Raw genomic sequence first — 21838 nt, forward strand, 5'->3', positions numbered from 1 at the left:
TTCGGTCCATAAATTGTCAGAAAATAGTGTCAGAAAACGTGAAATTAAGTCTTCTTGTAACACCTCAGTAACAGCTGTATGTATTTACTGATTGTGACCAGTTCATCAGACCAGTTCAGTTTTTTTCGCTTTTTTCTTCACTGATCTTTCGAGTCCCAAAGAGGTAAAGTTATCCTGCAATTCACAAGAAAAAAAAGCAAAGATTAGAGGAAACTCTGAAAATCTAAAAAAATTATTGTACCTTGCAAAAATATGTGGTTTTCTTATCCCGTTAATCATCTTGTGACCCTTCAGATTTATCTTGTGGCCCCTTCTGGAGGACCTGACTGTGAGATATGAAGCCATTCGCCCACAATATTATTCTTTACCAAGATTGCATCCCCGATAAGTTCCAAGAAACAGAAAACATTACATTAAATTCATTTTTGAATATGACCCATATACACTCATCTAAAATACACACATGTTTACAGTAGAGGTGCATAAATTGCTGCAGGGTGAGGAAATTGCTGGCTGGCAGTGAGGAAAAATATAGGTCAGCACAAAAACCAGCGGTGATGAAGCCTGGGAAGCCAGGAAGTCTGTGAGGATCTCAGAGGTGGAGCCAGCTATTGTCATCGTCTGTGGAGGAGTCCCCAGAATCATTCTGTTGCTGTCTCTGGCAGAACCGTGGCACAATTCCTTTGTCTGCTGTGAGTAGTCTAGCAGGTGGAAATTTTGGTTTTCCAGAAACGTGCCTTAGTCTCTCCACGGCCCTGCACTACAATGACTTTTCCAGACATTCCCAGAGGGGAAAGAAGTACTGACATTGCTCTGTGTGTGTGTGTGTGTGTGCGCGCGAGCGCGTGCATGCGTGTGTGCGTGCGTGTGTGTGTGAGAGATAAAAAAAGATTTCGTCAGTTCCAAGCAAATTGCTATAACAGCCCTCATATCTGTCTTTGCCCATTTCTGCCTTTCTAGTGTTCAGTTCAGTTATCTTCTCTCACATCTCCTTTTTCTGTCTTTCCAGCTTCTTTCTTTTGTTCCAAATTTACCCCCCCCTCACTTCTCCTTCTGTCTGCCCCCTCCACCCCGGTCGTTTTTTTACACTTCAAAGCTTTCAGAGGGTGTGTGATCTGTGTGGTGGGTCTCTAGCGCACACAGCTCCCCAACTGCATTGCTTCCGCTCACTCGATGGAGATGTGCGTGTTTGATGCTGTGCAAATGTGTTTTTCATGGTATCCGTCAAACACCCGTTTAACGGCCACTATTTTTTGGCCTAAAATAGCCGGAGAGAGGAGCACAATTTGTTTATCTGTGTGCGCCTGTCTGCACAGGAAAACTAAACCATGTGGTCTGTGTTCGTATCTGGTTTCTGCTTATATCAGCTGATTTGCTTCCTGTATATTTAAGCTACTTCCTAAATTGTCTTTTTCCCTGTGATAAGGATTGAATAAATCAAACTGAGTTTGACAGAAAAAGTACAACATCAACTGTATAATGAAATCAGAAATTTCTTGTGGCCACTAAATGTTTGTTTTTTTTACTCAATCCCTCTTTCCTCCCTCTCTCCAGTCCATTTTGCTGCTCGGGGCCGTGGCCTTGCTGTGTTTGGGCCTGGACCTCCTCTTCCTTCTCTTCTACTCATTCTGGCTCTGCTGCCGGCGACGCAAGAGTGATGACTCTTCACACTCTCATACGCACTCCCAGCAGCCCAGTGCAGACTGCTGCTGCACCGCCTGGTGCGTCATCATTGCCACGCTCGTCTGCAGGTGAGAGGTTATCCCCACAAGATTAACACGTCTATGCATTTACAATGAAAACATGGATTTGACGGTGTTCCCCTGCAACTGCTGCAACAAAAAGATCTGTTTCTTATTAAGAAGGTCGATACATTTAATCATTGTCCCCGATTAAAGGAATTGTCCGGTAGCCTAACTTTTCTCTGGGGATTAATAGGTGAGGATTGGCACTGATTTGCTGGTTCTGTATAATAAAGCTTATTGCTGCACTGTCAAGACTGACAACTTGATCCTACTCAAAATATCAAGGAATCTGACTGCCTTGTTTAGCTTTATTTATGTGTTTACAGCTGTATAGATAATATCACTAAAATGGCATGAATTAGATATGTTTGAGTCAAATAGTTACCCAGTTAACATTGTGTGCTCTTATGGTAGTGTCAGTTTCCTCACCATAATAGTTATGCTTCCTTTTACCTATTTTTATGCACTTTCTAAATGTGCACAAAAAAAAAAAATGCAAGGAAAAGCCAGAAAAAGTTTATGTCTCAAAAAAAGCTTTTTACAATTGCTGATGGGTAGAGCCTAGATGTCACTGTGCTTGCTTCTGATTCTTTTGCCGTGGGAAGATGGAAAATGAAAATACCTGTAGTGGGGATGTACATAACTGCAATGTCCGAGGTTTGAGTCCAGATGGGGGCCATTGTTTCTCCATCACCCTAGCAGCTAATAGAGAGACTGCATTGAAAAGATGGATTATGGCGCACAAATTCATTCTAATATGGAAACAACGATGAAATGTCGTAATATTTCAGAGTTAGTGGATTTCAGTTATATTAATACGTCCTCTTTTTCATGGAGACATGTATAATTCATATTTTATTTTGCAGAAATGTTGCAGAATTTGCCTAAAACGTATCCTGCATTTTAATGGAAACATCACTAGTCTGCTTGTAGTGGGCATGTGAAATTGCTATTTTTTTTTAGTTTAGTAAAAATGTGATTGTTTTGGAGAGAATAATGGATATTAAACAGTAGGAAGGGTGGTCTGAGAAAACCCTTTAAACCGTTTCATAATGTCAAAAATATATTCCTATCAAGCAGAAAACAAGGATGGTTTTGTCCCTTTATCCAAAGCCAACATTTTGGAGATAGAAGGTGTCCAGTGGACAGCAGCCATAGCTATCACACATAGTGACTGTAAATCTACCTACATTGCACCAGTCAAGTCCACTGAGTCTTGTTTAAGCAAGAGAGCCCATGTGGTGTAACTGGGAGCCAGCCAGGTGGTTACACTCCACTGTTAGTGTTTATCTGACTCTGAGGGCTGTGTACACTCTGAGATCTTTCAGGCTAGAGTGTATTTTGACCACAGACACTGGGCTTTGTGGACTCTGCTCCTCTTCGCACACACAAACTATCCCTCTTTCATTTACTCCCTCTTTACTTCTCTGCTTCCCCTCTCCAGACATTTTCTCCCTCTCTTTCCCCTTTTCTTCATCTCTGTTAGTCCCCCTCCGTTATTTATTATTTCTCTCAGATCGGCCTTCTCCCTGGCCTAGAAACGTTGCCATGGAGACAGAAGCAGATTTGATGCAGAGACGAGAAATGAATTATACAGTCGGGGGAGCTATGTCTGTGTGTGTGTTCGCGTGACTCAGTGCTGAAGAGTGTTTTTTTTGCAGCTTTTAATATTTCATGATTAGCTATAATATTTCTTATTGAATATTTGATATGGATCTGTGTGTGTGTGCTTGCGGGGGTGCTCATGCGATTCTTTGTCCACAATTCAATATGACATCATACTTTATTTTTGGCACAGCACCAACAACATGTAGGCTTCCTCCATTTGTTTGCAGGTGCAGTGTGTTCAAATAGAAGCAGCTTCATCATTGTATTGAGTTGTTTTTTGTTCTATGTATAAATGGTGCTGAAAGGATTAGTCAAATAATGGATTAGTCGATCAACAGAAAGTTATTGAAGTTCTGATAATAAGTCATTTTTCAAATCAATTACTAAGAGCAAACAAACAGAGAAAACTAACATTTGTTGGTTCCAGGTTTTTCAGCAATGAACTGAGTATATTGGGGTTGTTTTCAACTTTTAAAGGAAGATTTTATGACCTGTCTCCCTGCAACGGCATGCGGGCCTGCTGAAAAAAACATTTATTTTGTAACTGACCACAAGTACTTTTGCAATTTGTTGCTGCTTTTGGCTTTATTCATTCCCCTTGTGGTCTTACAGATCTCCCAAAGTGGGAACAGACAACTTTTCCCAGTGTTTTCAAGTGGTATTTTTGTTTGCACTGCTGTCACAAAGACAATCGTATTGTTTCCCATTTTCCTCCAGACCTAGCAACTACCACAGTCTTAATTTGGTTATTCCCTTGTCTGCAGTTTCTGCTGCTGGTGATAATAACTGCAAAGAACTTAACTACCAGGAAAAACAAAAGAGCTGTCCTCTTTCTGTTTTGGTTTTGCAATGGTTGACACATGACCTTTTTTCTGGAAAGTGAGCTTTCATTTTTGCAGGAGATCATATGTGGCACAGACAGAATAACACAGTGAAAGTGAGACTTGTAAGGAAACAGTTCAAACGCAGATTGTGTTTTTATTCTGTAGCCATTACATTGTGCAATCAATATTTACTTGATAGTGATGAGTTAAAGCAAAAAACTTTTTCTTTCTATTTCCAGTTTAATAAAAAACATTAAGAGATGAATAACAATGATAATAAAAATAAATAAATAAATAATAGTATTAATAATCATCAATAATTACCTCAACTCAGAATATCTACCAATGCCAAGGACTTGTCTGATACCAGTGCTTATTTTCCCCACATTTAAAAACTATATATTACACTGCTTGGAACTCATTGTAATCATTTTTATGTAAGTTGACACAAGGCCAAGGAGGCTGTTGCACCAAGACCCGACTCTGCAGCTGGCTGGGACTGACTGAATTTAACTGACGGCTCTAACACTAAAGTTTATTATTACATTGACAAAGAGACGAAGCTGTCATTCTCAAGATTACAGTCCTGTCCAAGATTACAGCAACACCTGTGACTACTGTTGGTGCAGGTAGGGAATTTCAGTCCAACATGGGAATGGCGAACATTGCCAATAATGATCAAAGCTGCTAAATAGAGATCATATTACACAATGTAAATGCATGCATTAGTTGCTGAATAAATACCAGCCATACTTAGTATCAATAACGATGTTTGATTACATGAAAATATTAAGGATTTGATGTGTGTGGGTTATGAAAAGGCTGATACCAGACGTCAGTGTGGGCTCCAATATGGATTGGATTTGCGCATCCCCAAAGATAATCATTAGTAGGATCTAATTGATGATAAAATGTCCTCACTAGTGGGTAGTCAATAGTGGGTTGAGGTGTCTGTATAGTTTGAGTGTTTGGGATGCATTTTTAGGACTAAGTAAAAGGAAATGAGACTTGCCATTTCGCTGTACCACTAATTGGATGCATTTATGTTGGACTCAGATAATTCAGTTTGGTTTGGACTTGAACTCATCATGGACCCAATTTTGACTGAATACAACATTTACCATCTTTTCTACTGCAGTCAAGTGCATTTTAGCGTGCTTATTTAGGTACAGCAAAGCCTTTTGTAGCGTTATGATGTCCGTCCGTTTCAGCTGAAAATGGACTGGAGCAGAGACTCAGGCAGCGCTGTATCTGTCCGAGTCAGCATCATTCAGAGCAGGTATCTCAGAGGAAAAATTATGTCCTAGTGATGTATGTGCATTTTTCTATGTGGGGGATTTTTTTCCATCAGAGCTAAGCTGGTCACTGTTTGCTGTCAGTTATTTGACTTATGAACCTTTGGCTAAATGCCTCCCTCCTTTTTATGCCTCATATCCTAAGCTGTTGGTTAATAAAGCCATGAAATCCCCTGATAGGAGCAGCAGGTATTAAACCAGGGAGATAAAACTCCTGGAGAGAAGGAGGACAGGGAGGAGGGAAGTAAGGAGAGAAAGTGGCAGGAGAGAAGAAGAGGATGAGCAGACAGGAGTAGAGATGATTTACTGTTAAAACTGAGATGACATGGAGGATGGAGTAAGATGTTGGGAGGCAGGGATGGGTGAGGAAATGCTCAGATAAAAGACAGGATATTGACATTAATATGCTTCCACGCCTTTTTTCTGTTTCTCTTGTCAAGGCAGTGTTGTCTGTATTTGTTTTATATGACATGAACACATAAAATCCATCGTAAAGCTCTGAAACACACACACATAAACACACACCTAAATAAAGGCATGTGTGTGTGTGTGTGTGTAAACCAGCTATAACACAGGGCTACTCAAGATCTAATGGGCTAGAATGAATTGCCTTAACAATGGCCATAAATTTCCATCTACAAATCTGTCCGTTGTTAGTGTACAGACAGGAACATCATCAATACAAAGAATGCACTCATACACACACATGCGCACACGCACACATACAGTACACAAAGAGAGAGGAGGGGGCTACAAGAGCTTTACAGGGGGAGTGCGAAAATAAGAGCGTCGTGGGGAGGGGCTGTGTGGGGAGAGATGTGAAGAAATAGAAAGTGTAAAGGGGAATTTATTTGAAGTGATGGTGTTGGTGATGGTGTTGGGTGGGTGAGGGGTTAGTTGTGGTGTAAACGTGGTTAAGGAGTACAAGGGTTTGGAAGAAAGGGTGCTGGGGCCCGCAACCGCAGATATTGTTGCATGTGTCATGTGTGAATGTGGATGCAGAGCTGCAGAAGGATCATATTATGTGCGGTCTGGTGACCCAATTATTGTGTAGACTCTGAGTGTGTGTGTGTGTGTGTGTGTGTGTGTGTGTGTGTGTGTGTGTGTGTGTGAATCATTCCTGGTAGTCCTGTGCCTGCAGGAAGCTGGAGGGTGACACCAAAGCAAAGAGCTCAGCGCCGCCTGTTGCTGGTTAACGGAAGAACTGCACTTAATAACTTCAATGTCTTTGCTGCTGTTTTGACGTGTGTGTGTGCGCGCGCGCGCGCGCACGCGTGCATGTGCATGTGTCACTGTGAGAAAAGGAGAAACAAACTATTATTGAACTCATTCATCCATATTGACTAATTTGGTGCCATCCTATGGTTGAATCAGATATTGTGTTAATACTTGGCACTTCCTGTTTTCTGCCTCCCAGTGCTGGCATCGCTGTAGGATTCTACGGAAATGGGGAGTCGAGTGATGGAGCCAGTCGTTTGGCATACTCCCTCCGTCACGCCAATCGTACTGTATCTGGGGTGGAGAAACTGGTGAGTTACCTCCTGTATTGTTATACTTTTTCCCCTCACAATCCAATTAAAAAAAGAAAAGGAAGTTATATTTGTCAGCTTCATGGTTAATTTCTCTGTCCTGTGAATGCCCAGGTGTCAGACAGTGCCCTAGCCTTAAACCAGACAGTGGAGGAGAGCTTGGTCCAGTTGGAGACAGCCTTCCAGGAGCAGACAGACTACGTGTCCATCGTTCAAAAGCTGCAGGGACAGCTGGATGAGCTGGTGAGGCTGATGGTGGATGTTCCCTTCTGGTCCAACACTGACATTTCCCTTGAGGACTTGGCCCGCAAGACAGAGGCGTTTGATTTTTACAGGTCAGTGCTAACGAGTAATTGTATGTGTTTTTTAATGTAAAAAAGCATTTGCTTGATTTAGCCCAAAAAATGTCTATTCATAGGGAATTCAACTAAGTTATTGTACAATGTTTTAACATTGCGATATATACAGTTTTATACCATGGTTCTGGCAGAAAATCCTTTCAGAGGATGCAAGTTTAAACCACTAAAAAAGACCACTCTAGCCTGACCATAAAGCCCAGTTAATGAAGTACTGGCTCCTTTTTTTTTTTATAACTTCTTTCTTTCTTCTAAGTGAATGAAGAATCCATGTTTGAGTCCTGCCTTTGCATTCCACTGAGCAGAGCTTGTCCAGGCGCGCTATTTGTCCATGCCTGAGACTACTTATAAAAGTGTTTTAAATTGTAACGTTTTAGTGAAAATGCATGTGTTTGGAAAGTACCAAGAATACAACTGGATAAATGAGACTTGGATTATACTGCATGAGCTGTGTGAGAGTTAATAAATGGATGTTGTGATATAGTTGTGCTTTTGTTAGTCACGGCCCCCTCAACTCCAATTCATTAAGAATTTTTTTTTTTTTTTTGATTCTTTATTCAACATAACACAGGGTGGATAATCGATTTATAGATGATTATTTTGTGGATCTTTCTATAGTTGATGTGTTTTGCTTCTGTGTAGTGTGTTGAAAATGTTGTCACTGAATATTTCCTCTGGTAATGTGGGTTTTTACAGGTGGTTGGGGTATCTTGGCCTGCTGCTGTTTGATGTACTCATTTGTCTTCTGGTGCTCTTCGGCCTGATACGCAACTCTAGAGGCACTCTGATTGGGTAAATTACTTTGCATCATAACCCAAACGTTGCTCCCATTGGACGATCCAGATCTCCTCTGAATCTGCACGTTAAAACTGTGTGATGCATGTCATGTTTGTAAGCCGAATCTTGACTTAAAAATATGTATTTTTGTGTCCTTCAGAGTGTGTCTGCTGGGGGTTTTGACTCTGATAATCAGCTGGGGGTCTCTCGGCCTGGAACTGGCTGTCGCTGCTGTAAGTGTAACCATGGCAACATCGCAGAGCTCCCTGGCTCTGCAATGATGTAATCTTTTTCCCACTGCTCAAGCGAGAGTGCTTAGCATGGATGTTAACTGTAGCCTGATGTGTCATGTGTGCTCACCCTCTTACAGTCAGCCAGCGACTTCTGCGTTTCCCCGGATACCTACATCACCAGGGTAACCAAGGAAAACGCTGTCATCAACCAAGGTATGCAGACAAGGAAATATGGATCCTGTAAACTGATGGCAGCAAGGTTTTTGTGCTAGAAGACAGCGATTCCAAACCTGTTAGGCTTGTGAATTGTACAAAAAAAACAAACAATGCAGTGTCTACCTGCAAACTCGTCATATGTTAAATCTGTCCATCAGTTGTGTGTAATTCAACCAAAGATACATTTTCTTCAGAGGCCTGAAGATGACAAACAATCCAGTATTTCATTAGATTCTGTATACAATTCCCATTTCACAACTGCTCATATTTATGACAACTGGGGATGACTTAGACTCCCCACTGCTGCAGAAAGACAGCACATTTTATAACATATGCATTTTATTTATAGAGTGCTCCTCAGGATACTCAAGGACACTTTACAAAAGTAAACTTTATAAAGCTGGTACATGAAGAAGGAAAGAATATGATTGGTCAACGGACTGCTCATAGGCAGACACTGTAGGTTGATAAATAAGCAGAAATATCTTGAATAGACTTTAGCATTCACACCGACGGTTGAATCTCACCCTGACAAGTTGCTTCTATTTTAAGAAACAAGTGTGTGTGTTTATGTGTGTATCCAAGGGGGTTGTGTTTGACTGACACTCCGGTATCTAAAAGCTCTTCCTCGCTCTCTGCTGACTGCAATGCATCAGCAATTCTGCATCGCTCTTCCTCCCGCCTGTCCCAAATGTAAAAAAAAAAACGAAAAAACAAACATATTCAGAGCACATTTTAGCTTTTTCACTTAGGATCATTATGCGATTTGTTCTCTCTCTTCATCCTTTTATATCCCTCTTTACCTCTCAATTGCTCCCTTTCTTCCTCTCCCTCCCTCACTTCCCTCTTTGCAGTCATCTAATGAGTTCTGTTGTCTGTCAGTTGTTTCCGCTCTGTAGAGCACAGATGTTGCCTCTGTTACACAGACACACACACACACACACACACACACACACACACACACACACACACACACACACACACACACACACACTTTCACTCGCAGCGAATTATGCCTGAGTAATGTTGCTAACAAGCCTCCATAGAGAGGTTCTGGGTTTAGAAAGTCTTGATACATACAGTGATAGTGTTTCTCTTTTGTCCACTGAACTGTATATTTTACAGGGTTCCTGCAGATCCTTAAAAATGCTTTAAAGGCATTGAACTGATTGATCTAAAAATAATAAAAATATCTTAAACAATCTTTCAAAAGTCTTAAAAATGCAACATGGGACACAGGAAGTAGTATTTATTAAATCATTTTTTCCTGCCGTTGCTTTATAAAATGTCAAAACAAGTGGTAACATCTATTTTCTTAAATAATTTACTGAATGCCTCTCGCATTAACATCACACAGATCAGGATAGCGGACACAAAAACACTCATGTTTTGTTGGCTGGGATGCACAGAGCAGAGGATCCACTTTCTGCAAGCTAGCTATTACTGTACTCTGAAAAATATGGGAAAGTGCAAATTCAACCAAAATTGGCTATTTAACAAAGATTTTATGGCATAGCTGAAACTGATACAAGGCAGTGCATATGAAGCTCTGTGTCTGTGTATTTTATGTAAAAAGTATAATGCCAAATGCACTGAGAAACACAAAATCTCCAACAAAGTTTGCCAACAAATGCTAGGTGGAAAAAAACCCATTTTGAGTGGCATTAATACATTTTAAAAATATAACCTGCCTTAAAATGTAGGAACCCTGATTTTCAAATGTTCTATCATGAGTCTATTGATATGTATGTCTCCGTTCATTCCCAGATATCCTGCAGTATTACCTGAGGTGCAGCCCTGGCCAAATTAACCCCTTCCAGCAGGTAACTTCACCCTCCTGCTAGAGTTATTCTTTTTGTTATTACAGAATACAGTTTTATTTGATCCCTGTATTTCAGGTGATTTACCTGCTTAAAGCAATCAAATACTCACAAGATGTATTTTTTGTGTGTGTTTTTTGTTTGTGTTCTTTTAGAGGCTGTCAGGGAGTCACAAAGCATTGGTGGAGATGCAGGATGATGTGGCAGAGCTACTGAGATCAGCTACACGTGATTATGCCACCACCAAGGTGTGTGTGTGTGTGTGTGTGCTTGTGTGTGCGCGATGATCTGGAGGTCTTTATTTTCACAGATGAGTGGATTTGCGTTAGTGGGAGCATGATGAAAGTGGCAGTTACAAAAGCACCACGTGTTTACGCGGTGCAGGAGGATTCACGTGAAGGTGGATATCTATATTGGAGCATGCATGTGTAACCTTTGCTTCTTGTATGCAGGGGAGTCTCGAGCAAATCCAGTCTGTGCTGAATTCCACTGAAGTTGGTCTTCACCAGCTGACTGCTCTGGTCGACTGTCGCAGCCTACACATGGTGAGTCACTGTGTGTGTTGTGGTTGAAGAGAAAACTCCTCAGATCCAAAACGTACTTAACTGACTCCTGTTCCTCTCCGTGCAGGACTACGTTCAGGCATTGACTGGGCTGTGTTATGACGGGGTGGAGGGTCTCATCTACCTGGTTCTCTTCTCGTTTGTCACGGCTCTGATGTTCTCCTCCATTGTGTGCAGTGTGCCACACACCTGGCCTGGCAAGAGGTAACACACACACATACAGTCTCTCTCACAAACACACACACGCACACATTCCCTAAATCTGTCTCTATAGTTAATCTGTACACTAACAGCTAACATATTACTAGCTCTTAATTGTTTAACTAAACTCATCTTATGACCTGAAAACAGTGGAAAGACCCATAAAGAATCCACGGTGCCCATGCATGTCATTCTTTAAGTGTTTTTGCCTCCTGAGCGGTTGTATCCTTTCGTATGTCTTCCTGCCTGTCTTTGCATCCATCCAGTTTTCTCTGCAAGTTTTGTTTATTTTATTCTTTGCAGTTAGCACTGCCAGTCTGGCTAATTGTTTGTTTCCATGTTTGTACTTATCTCTCATTTTCCTTTCTCCGCTGTGGACTCGGAGCACCAGTGTTGTGTTAGATTTTGTATCACCACGTTTTTTTTTTTTTGTTTTGTTTTGTTCTGTTTTTTTTTGTCCGTGCCCCACTTCCTCCTTCTGTTCCGTCCCTTTCTCCTCTCTCCCTGTCCTGATTTGGAAATGCTTTGGGCTTCAGCGAATGATGGTGGATATCGAGGAAATTTAATAACCCTATGGTCCGATAGAATGGCCTGTTCAAACAGCCATTCAAACAATTATTTGGTAAAAGTGCAGAGCTCTTGACTCTACATGCCGGGTGGTGGGTTTCACTCTGGTGAACGATTTGAATTACGAAACACCGCTGTGCCACTATTGTGGTGTTTTACGCTTTTTTGTTGGGTGTGAATTACCATCAGTGCTAATGCATGGCCCAGCAGGTATAAAACACTTATCCACAATGTCCCCGAATTTAGCAAAAACAACTGGGGTTGGTTGCATATTAGGCTGACTGTGCTGCAACTGCTGAGTCTCTTCGATGTGCTGCACAACTTAGCTCTTTTTTGGTTGCCCAAGTGAAACACCACCATCTGGTGGCCAGTCAATGCAGTAACCACTTTTGTGCATTATGCCTCTGTTAACATACTGTGGGGCCCGCTAAATGAGTTGCTCATACAGTCCCTCCCTCTTCTTTGAAACATTACCAGCCTGATTGTGTTGTGTTGACAGCTGGTATAGACTTCCTAAAAACAACAAAGAAGGAAAAAAAAAAAACATCTCGATAATAGGGTCTACATATGCACATGTACATTTCTACTGTGGTTGACCCATACATTGTAGAAGCCAGTACATTTCTGTAGCCAGAGATCCAACTTCCAAATCAGCACATATCTTATTTGATGCCTCATTGTGTTACGTTGCTGGCCGTTTTACATTTTTGACCATTTTATGTCTAAAAATGGTTTGCCCAAAACCAGCCATGTTATCTCCTTTTTTCCTGATGTTTTTGCTTTAAGTTTCATGGAGCACTCAGTGATGCATGAAGTACTTAACAGAAAATGGATTTTTGAAGTTTGATTCACTTTTAGACAGTATGAAATGGACAGTGATTATCAGGAGCAAATCCTCTATGTGAATAGAGGATGACTGCATGAAGCAAAAGACTGCATGTTTCTACGTTTTAAGAGGATATAGAAGAGTCTACTATCTTCATACAGTTTAATATTGTGTAAACACACACAGCAAGAAAGATCAGCTTCATGGGTCCACTCTGCGCTGTTTAGTAACACTAGAAACCCCACTGTACCTGTAGTGGAGCTGTTTTGTAGATGAATGCTGCCCATGTTCCTTTTCTTCTTGCTTTGGTGCTGAAGGCATGGCCTTTCCCAGTCTTTTGTATCAGGGGGACTCCACACAGTACAAGTACTCCTTCCCCTCCTAACCTCCTCTTCAACCACTTGTTTACACTCTGTTGTCTCTCTCGGATCTCCCTCCCCTCTACCTTTTCCCCTCCTATCCATCATGCCCTTTCGTGCCCTGCCCTTACCCTGACCAATTGAAGGACGGATGAGGAAGACGGAGAGGACGAGTCGGGTGCCTCACGGGGTGGCGTGCACGATAACCTGTACCGCGTTCACATGCCCAGTCTCTACAGCTGTGGCTCCAGCTACGGTAGCGAAGCTAGCCTGCCCGCTACAGCCCACACTGTCAGCAATGCCCCCGTCACTGAATACATGTGAGTTAGCACCCACAGCTAGCTAGAGGCTAGCAGGATCAATACACTGCCTGCCATAGGTAGCTGATGCTTGCCCCCCCGCGACCCAGACTAGCAGCATAGCAACGCTCACTGCCTGCGATAGGATAGAGTAGCTAGTTTTTTGCTCTGTATGGCTCGCATGTCCCTCGTGACACGTTGTCAGCAATATTTCACACAGTGAGTTAAAACCCTTCACTAGCGTTCCCTTTGATGCTGACAGAAAAAAATGCAGCCTGCCTGTTATAGTCCACAATGTTGGCAATAAAAAAAAACTCTGTTAAAAGAGAATTCACTCGCCATAGTATAAGTTCATACTCTCACCCTGCTTGTTACGTGTTACAGTTTGCCACAGGAGTGCTTGCTCTGAATACAACAAAGAAGAGAAATAAGCATACATGTCTTTAGTCTGCCACTGCTTGTTAGTATTTTAGCTGCGAGCTCATCAGGCATTTTGTGGTGTTTGCTGCTAAGAAAGAAACAGCAAGAAATAAGAAAATAGCACTTGTATTCTGAAAGTTATGTGGCATTGTGAGTTTTTTAGACTGTTAAAGGACCATGTTTTCCATGTTTTGGGCAGTTAACAAATCCTGTATGCTTCACAACACTGACGAATACATTTAATAGCATACAGTGGGGCTATATAGCGATTTATTCCCTTACACTTAGCCAGATAGTCAGTTTTGGTCCACACCACAATGGTATGAGACTTGATGCTTGCCTGAGATTACAGCTCACAGTGATTGGCATATTTGGTAATATTTGCTTTTTAATCAACGTTAAGCTGTAATTGCATGATTATACAGTTGTGAGCCTATATTTTTCGTTATGTGCTTGTGGAATCTGACAATCAAGAAAAAGAGTCAGCTGCTAGCAGCAAGACTAGCTGCCAAATGACCATTTTCACATAATCCAAGGCAATACTTTTAGTAATTTACAATGGATCTATATTTTAGAAAATGATTTGGCAATAAAACCAAACGTACATCTACAGTTGATGGACCAAAACATAGAAAACCACTAACGTGTCCTTAAAGATAAATACCATACAGTTTATTTTAAAATGAAGAAGAGCTCTACACACTGAACTATGATTTATGTATGTTGTTTATATCAAGCTAACTGTGTAAAAAATACATTTGAACTAGTTTAAAGTTTTTGGACTGTGTCAGATAATTTTGATTTATTTTCCTTGTGGAAACTATAATCTCCTCCCATAGGTATCTCTTTGCATTAACACCGTAAGTTGAACTATGTTCATTTAATATATATATATTTTTGTCATATTTACCTAAGTTTTGTAGGTGTCTGACTGTTTTCATCAGTAACCAGTTGCGCTGTTGAAATAACGGACATCAAGCAAATAGCCCTTATTTGGCTTCCTATTGAAATGTGCTCTCAATGGACACCTGAGGCTTAATGAACAAATATCTTTAAACACCTGCGTTTTTAAAAATATTTCAATAGTTATCAACTGCCAACATATACCTCTGACATTTTATGCCTAAGACCAGTTTCCTGTGGGTACACACACACACACACACACACACACACACACACACACACACACACACAACTGATAAAAGTATTATTTTACAGAGCTAGTGTCCCATTTTGAGGCTAAATGTTTGTTTTTTGTGCATTGCTAAGAGAGAATTTTAACTATGTTGGACTGTGGCAGAGGTGTTTAACCCCTGGCTATATGGGACCACCAAGCTTAAGGCCCTGACTTGTAATTATGACTGAGGCCATTTGTCAGACAGTCATTAAGTCGTAATCATGAGCAGACAACAGATGGACAACAGCTCAACAACTGAGCACCAGTGGCAGGGTGACCACATGCAGTAACCTCTTATTCTATAATGCAGGAGCCAGAACGCAAACTTTCAGAACCCTCGGTGTGAGAACACCCCCCTGATTGGCAGGGAGTCCCCTCCACCCTCTGTAAGTGCACACTTTCTAGAACACACTCTCCCTCCACTATCTTCCAATACCCACTGTGCAGCTGGGAAATAATCCAAACTGCAGAACCCACAGAGATTATAATTTTAGAACATAAAGAAGGAAGCACTGTGCTGATAAATGTACTTGTATCTAATGTTTTTGTAGCATGCTAGTGTGGATATTGGAAGGTAGTCCCCTATCCCTACACCACTGCAAGTGTCCTCTGTGCTCAAACTAGACCGTGATCATGGATCGCCTTTATGAAGGTCATTTTGGCAGCCTGGGAAACTGGACTTTTGGAAAGAACCCTGTTGTTAGTAGGATTTTGCACTTGCATCAAAAGAGAGGGTTGTCTCTTTTGATAAGTGTAATTGTCGGGTCATGTTAGACACAAAGTTGTCCTCTATTTCTGATGTAAAAAAGTCTGGTTGGTTTCACTGTGGCTGTCAGTGCCACGCGAGGAGAACTTGTAACAACAGATGAACAGCACAGAGACATCACTGAGGGATTTTTGTAATATTTAGAACTATAATGCATCAGCTTTTTCTTCAGTACCAAAAGACATATTTTTGCCAGTCTTGCAGGTGTCTGAATCGCACCTCTTGTGTTAACTATTTGCCACAAACAGGTTGAGTTTTCTGGCTTTGACCATGTGCTGCTGGGCCTGTAGTTGTGGACGTTGTACCAGTCAGTATCAACTGTTTACCTCTGGGGCTACAATACTGTGGGCCGACTAAAAGTAATCCACAAATCTAGCAATATTACTTCTTTTAGGATACATTCCTTGCTCCATGTCGACTGGCCGTACCCTGCAGTGAAGATGAAAAGTTTTGAGCCCAAACCTCTAAAACTTCCTGCCTCCCCCTCCCCCTCCCTGCTCCCACAGTGTGTCTATATGTGCATTTTTCTTGTCGAGGTGTATGTGTCCTCTGTTTCTGTGCCCCCTCACCCTTCACCATTAAACAGTAACAGGAGCACACGCTTTCCCACCTCCACTGTTGAACCATAGCAGCCGTCCAAAATGGCCACGATTCATCATTCTTAGGCAGGGCTGTCGACCCGGGCTGCCGTCCAGAGTGCTCCCCCGCCATCAGTGTCTGCAGTCATGTGGAAACCCAGAGACCTCCAACAGTAACTAGCCAGTTGCTCCACAAGAGACCACTAACTCATACCAGGCTAACCTGCTACATCAGAACTAGAGCACTAACTACAAACCACTGACAAAACGGACCACATCTGCTAATTTACAATAACATCATCCAGACCTAATCAGCTGTTAATATAACCAGTGACTGTTGTAATCAAACCCCCGGCTGTCCAAATGACTGGTCAAAATATTTCTGCTGTTTGTGTTTGTTTGCCTCACATGCCATCATTCTATCTATCTATCTATCTATCTATCTATCTATCTGTGTGTTTATCTATCTGTTTGTGTATCTATCACAAAATTTAAATGCAACAGTTTTGTTTTTGCTCGCGTTTTTTACAGGCTGAAGTTACGTTTATGCACTCATTAAACATATTTCTCTCAAATTTTGGTCACAAATTCGTTACAATCCGTGTTAGTGAGCACTTCTCTTTTACGTAAGATAATCCATCCACCTGACACGTGTGTCATATCGAGATGCCGATTAAACAGACTCATCAATGTTTAATCACTGAAGGCCACAATGCCACAGATGTCCCTAGTTTTTAGGGACATGCCATTGGCCTGCTGGCTGCAGGAATGTCCATCAGAGCTGCTGCCCATAAACTGAATGCTCATTTCATGATCATAACATGTCTCAAATGTTGTTTCTGTTAATTTGGTAGTACATCCAACCAGCCACACAACCACAAACCATGTCGCCAGTTCATGACCTCCACTTCCTGTGTCTTTACGTGGAAGATCATTTGAAACCAGCCGCCCAAACAGCTGACTTGATCATAGGTCTTGTGAAGTTCACCTACATGCTGATCCCCCTCACCGGGGTCTTGATCTGACGGTAGTAAGTCTTCATAACCGATTTGTGTGGTTGTGACAGGGTTGGAAGTTAACTTTTTTGTCCACCTGCCACTGTGGCTGGTGGAACTGAAAATCTACCAGTAACTCAACAGATTACTATTGATTAATTTGCTGATGAGCGAAGCAAAAACTAGCAGCCACTTTTATATATTAACCATTATTAGACTGGTGCTAATTTAAGTGAGTTGTGATGCTGGTTGGATGTACTGCCAAGTTCAGGGAAATTACATCATAGGGGGCTTATAGTCATAAAATGAACATTCAATTAATGTCCAACAGCTCTGTTGGACATTCCTGCAGTCAGCTGGCCAATGGTACACTCCAGACCGAGACACACATATGTAGTAATGATGCTGTTTAACCAGCATCTCGATATGCTATGCCGCCAGGTGAATGGATTATCTTGGAAAAGGAGAAGTGCTCAGTAACACAGATTTTTAACAAATCTGTGACAAAATTTGAGAGAAATATATATACTGATTGCTTAAAAAAGTCTTAGAACTTTAACACATGCCTGTGAGAAATAGGAGCAAAAGCAAAAGTGTTGCTTTTAATTTTTTTCTTATGTATGTTATATAACTGTAAGACTGTTTTTTTTTTTTAATTCTTAAGTGTAAATAAGTCTTGAGCATAATCCGTACATGTTTTCCTCTTCTTCTCTTGTTGTCTTTTTGTTATCTTCCCTCCTCCTTCTGATTATTTCCCACTTGAATTTCTCCCTCTTCCAACACATTCCCCTCTGTCATCCACCTCTCTTCACTCTCCCTCCTTTTCCCTTCCTGTCCTCCACGTCTTCAGTACACCTCCAGTATGAGAGCAAAGTACCTGGCCACCAACCGACCGGACCAGAACCGACGCTCCGTTCCTAACGACCAACTGGACCCGGCTAGCCGGCCTCACGCCGCTGCCCGACCACAGTCCTCAGTCCACTAGAGACCACAACCACACCAGTCCACCCCAGTACTGCCTAAATCCAGTTTTCACAGCCAATAACAACATCTCAGTCTTCATCAGAGCTCAACCAGAGCTGTTTGAAGCACCAACAGGACCCCAGTTTGTCAAGGTCTGCTGAATTTCACCAACAATGACCGGTTCACCAGAAACAACACAGCAAGTTGTCAACCAAGCACCTCAGCAAAGGACTGCACCTCCAAGGTCAACTTCTATTTCTCAGCCACAAAAGTTCAAAAGCCGAAGCCCACCCGAGAGGATCACGATTTCTACTCCTTCTCCTAGTGGACACACACACACACACACACCATGAAGCTGCTCGTTCCACCACTGCTGCAACAGTGCAGCCCTCATACCCACAATGCACAGCGACTAAAGCGCCTTGGCTCTGTCTCCAGATTCATCCTCTACTTTTCAATTCTCTCTCCCTCCACTGGGATCCGTACACCGCCCTCCAGTGGAGACCACTCTCACCACTCAATCTCCTGACACACACAGGCAAGTGCACACACACACACACACACACACACACACACACACACACACACGCGCATACATACACACACACACACACACACTGTACAGATGTGTAAATAGTAAACATGTGCTCTGATTTCATGAGAAGTAGACTGTTGAATCATTACTGGTAATGTGGTGTAATGCGTGTTTATCATGAAAAATTTTGCTGTATCTCACATACAAACACACACACAGACACACACATACACACAAATAGGCGGACACATCTGTATAAATAATAAGCCAGTGAATCAGAAAGCCATGTTTAGATATGAACAGTACCACCACATCCTCCTTAGCTTAACATTGTCGTCTAACTATGACTTGAATTGTGAGCTCGATAAAGTGTTTCCACATCTCTCGTATTTGTTTACGTGCACATACAGTACACGTGTCGATTAATGCAGTTTGAACACGAGCCAGGAATCCTGTTTGGAATAACTGTTATGAGTTTTCGGAATCGGAGACACAAGGGACATAAAGAAGGCTCAACCTGTGCCAAAAAACTCTGAATTACGAGGGATGCCTGATTCTGTCCTCTTCTTCTACTGCCTCCACACGTCTCAAAAAAAGGGAAAAAAGAACTCACGTGGAATGTTTTCCCTCTGACTGTAAATAATAAAGGAAAGACTTGAAAAAGGAAAATGACAGACATAAATCGATTAAGACTCACTGATTATTGCGACTAAACACTTGCTAGGTGCTATGTAAGCCAGTCAAGGTCCCAGAAGACGATCAGGAATGAGGAGGGACGGAAACTTTTTTTTTTTTTTCATTACTTTAATGTTTTGTTTTCATTCAGGGATGTGATCAGTAACACAAAAAGCAGTGAAAATATAACAGCTCCTGAATGGGACTTGTGTTCCGAAATCTGAAAAGATAAATTCCCTGAAAAGTTACATAAAAGTGTTACAAAATGAAGGAAAGTGGGTGTTTTTTAAATTTTTTTATCAAAAGATCAAATTCAGGATGTGATACTGTGACAAAGTAGTGTTCTGTTTTTTCTTCTATATTTTTTCCTGTGCTTTTATTTTGTTAACTGGTGACCTTGGATTGACCTTAAGCCACCAGAAATGAGTGTTGTTTTGTTTTTTTTTCGTTATTTTTATTTTTTTACCCACAAGCACAAATTCTCTTCAAGGTGACTTTGTGAGACGGAGAAGTGAAACACACTGCCTGGGACACTGCCAGTGGTTTTTTTCCTCCTGCTCTTAAACTCTCTGTACAGTGTATAAAAACTGTATTCGTGAACCCGTGTGTGTGACATCACTGCAGCGTGATTGGCTATCGCTCTATCTCAGTGTTACTGTGTGTAAGTACAGTGATGTACTGTGTGTCTGACTGGCAACAAGCAAGGGCCAGTCTATCTAGCCTGAGTCATTTCTACATGGACGCATGCCCTCATACAGGCATTAAAATACACACACACACACACACACACACACACACACACACATGCTGTACAGACATTTAATACACACACTACAGTTTTTTTAAAAAAAATCCATCTTTCCCTTCTTTTGTCCTGTTTACATTCACATCTAGAGCTGTAGTAACTGCACGCCCTCCCACCGCTGTGACATCACACTGACAAACATTTGCATTATGGGTGATGTAGTAGGTAGAAAGCTGGAATCTAGTGTTTATTAGCAGAGTGAGCCGAGCCCCTAACATTAAAACACCACCATTCCTGTACAGCATTTTAATAATTTTATTATTAATCAATGACCACTTCTCGTATTAGCGAGACAATCTTACATGTGTGATTTTACTAGAGAGAAAATGTCCATGTTATGGTAACAATGCTACCTATGGTCGAGTACTTTACAGTGTTTTTTGCACCATAAATGCAAACAGTGTTAAGATCTGTGGGACTAGTCACTGATTAATGGCCTTTCATAATGTTTTTAAAACTCTTACAACACTCTTCATATCACAACATGTTTTTTTTTGTTTTTTTTTCTCTGTCTTGTAAAAATCAAACTTTAAAGATAAAATAATAGCTAGCTGTTTTGTAGGAGAATAAAGGCAAGAGCAGCGTTTTTCCTCTCTTATTAATGGTGAATGACTCTGTCTTGCAATGTTTTAATAAAACTATTCCAGTGTAGTCTGCACACCTGACTTAAAGTTGTATTTGAATTCCTGTGCGATGCTTTCTGAGGTTTAACAGATCTGGTTCAGTCTGTCTTGGTGGAAAAAAAGAGGATTCATGCTCACGTTGAAGAGTCAGCAGTGCTTGTGTGTACGTGTGGTATTTACAGGACTTCAAGTACACCTCTGTCCAGATGTGACAGACAGACAATGTTTTTTATGGCTGTTTTTATTTTCTGATGGTTAACTAAGATATTAATGATGTACATGTCAAAACTGTGGTAATGATATCATTCAGCCTGGAATAAATGTTTTAAAAAAGAAATTAAAGCAACTTTAACGTACTGATTGAGACTGTGTGTTGTCTTTAAAGCGAGTCAAAGGTCAGTGACATAATTACCAATGTCTTACTGGGGTTTAGTGCGCCTAAATAGAGAACTACGCAGTGACAAATATAGTGTGTCTGCACTGTAGGTCACTTGATAGAAGAATATAGGTGAATCTGTCAGGTCTGCAACACTTTAGCCTCTGGAAAGTAAAAACACAGAGTTAATGTTTTGAGGTCTCTCACAAGACTAAAATGTTTTTGTAGGTCTTTATATGTACAGAAACGAAACTAATTTCCCACCTTATTGATTCAGCTTTCCATAATTTCATTACTGATTATTCTTTTCAAACTGTTGTCTCCTGCTTCATGCCAGTCAAGTCTGCATTTATAGTTTATTTCAAGTAGAGAATGAAAGTGATTGATGGTGATGAAATGAGGGAAATACCTCCATTAATCTTAACTCATCGTACGGTATCAGCATTTCTTACTGATAAGAGAATTTAATGTGATGTTTTAATCTTCTCCATTTATTTTACTGCAGCTGTTAGATGTAAGCAGCATGTTGGTAAATCAGATTGATGCGTCATCTGTGCATTGTTTGTTCATAACCTCCAAATGATCATTGTTTATTAAAAGCTGTTTGAACAATTTTGGTAAGAAATTGTCTTGACCAGATACAGTTTCATACACAGTATATAGCAGAGGTGTAGACTTGAGACACACGCCACATTTACACTTTAGAT

The 21838-nt window shown here is 41.1% G+C and overlaps 1 protein-coding gene across 1 annotated transcript in view; it reads left to right on the forward strand.

Annotated features, from left to right (window-relative positions):
- Positions 1-21111, forward strand: part of ttyh3b (tweety family member 3b) — a 29095-nt gene extending 7984 nt beyond the window's left edge. Inside the window, exons 3-15 of the mRNA XM_042485120.1 lie at positions 1555-1751; positions 6890-7001; positions 7116-7336; positions 8054-8149; positions 8295-8367; positions 8505-8580; positions 10351-10406; positions 10559-10651; positions 10856-10948; positions 11034-11170; positions 13066-13239; positions 15126-15201; positions 18005-21111. Coding sequence (XP_042341054.1) covers positions 1555-1751; positions 6890-7001; positions 7116-7336; positions 8054-8149; positions 8295-8367; positions 8505-8580; positions 10351-10406; positions 10559-10651; positions 10856-10948; positions 11034-11170; positions 13066-13239; positions 15126-15201; positions 18005-18139 — 1539 coding nt within the window. The 3' untranslated portion in view covers positions 18140-21111. The remainder of the gene's footprint in view (positions 1-1554; positions 1752-6889; positions 7002-7115; positions 7337-8053; positions 8150-8294; positions 8368-8504; positions 8581-10350; positions 10407-10558; positions 10652-10855; positions 10949-11033; positions 11171-13065; positions 13240-15125; positions 15202-18004) is intronic.
- Positions 21112-21838: the final 727 nt, after the last annotated feature.

Source organism: Plectropomus leopardus, chromosome 4 (genome assembly GCF_008729295.1).
Source record: "Plectropomus leopardus isolate mb chromosome 4, YSFRI_Pleo_2.0, whole genome shotgun sequence".
In the NCBI taxonomy this organism is placed as follows: domain Eukaryota; kingdom Metazoa; phylum Chordata; class Actinopteri; order Perciformes; family Serranidae; genus Plectropomus; species Plectropomus leopardus.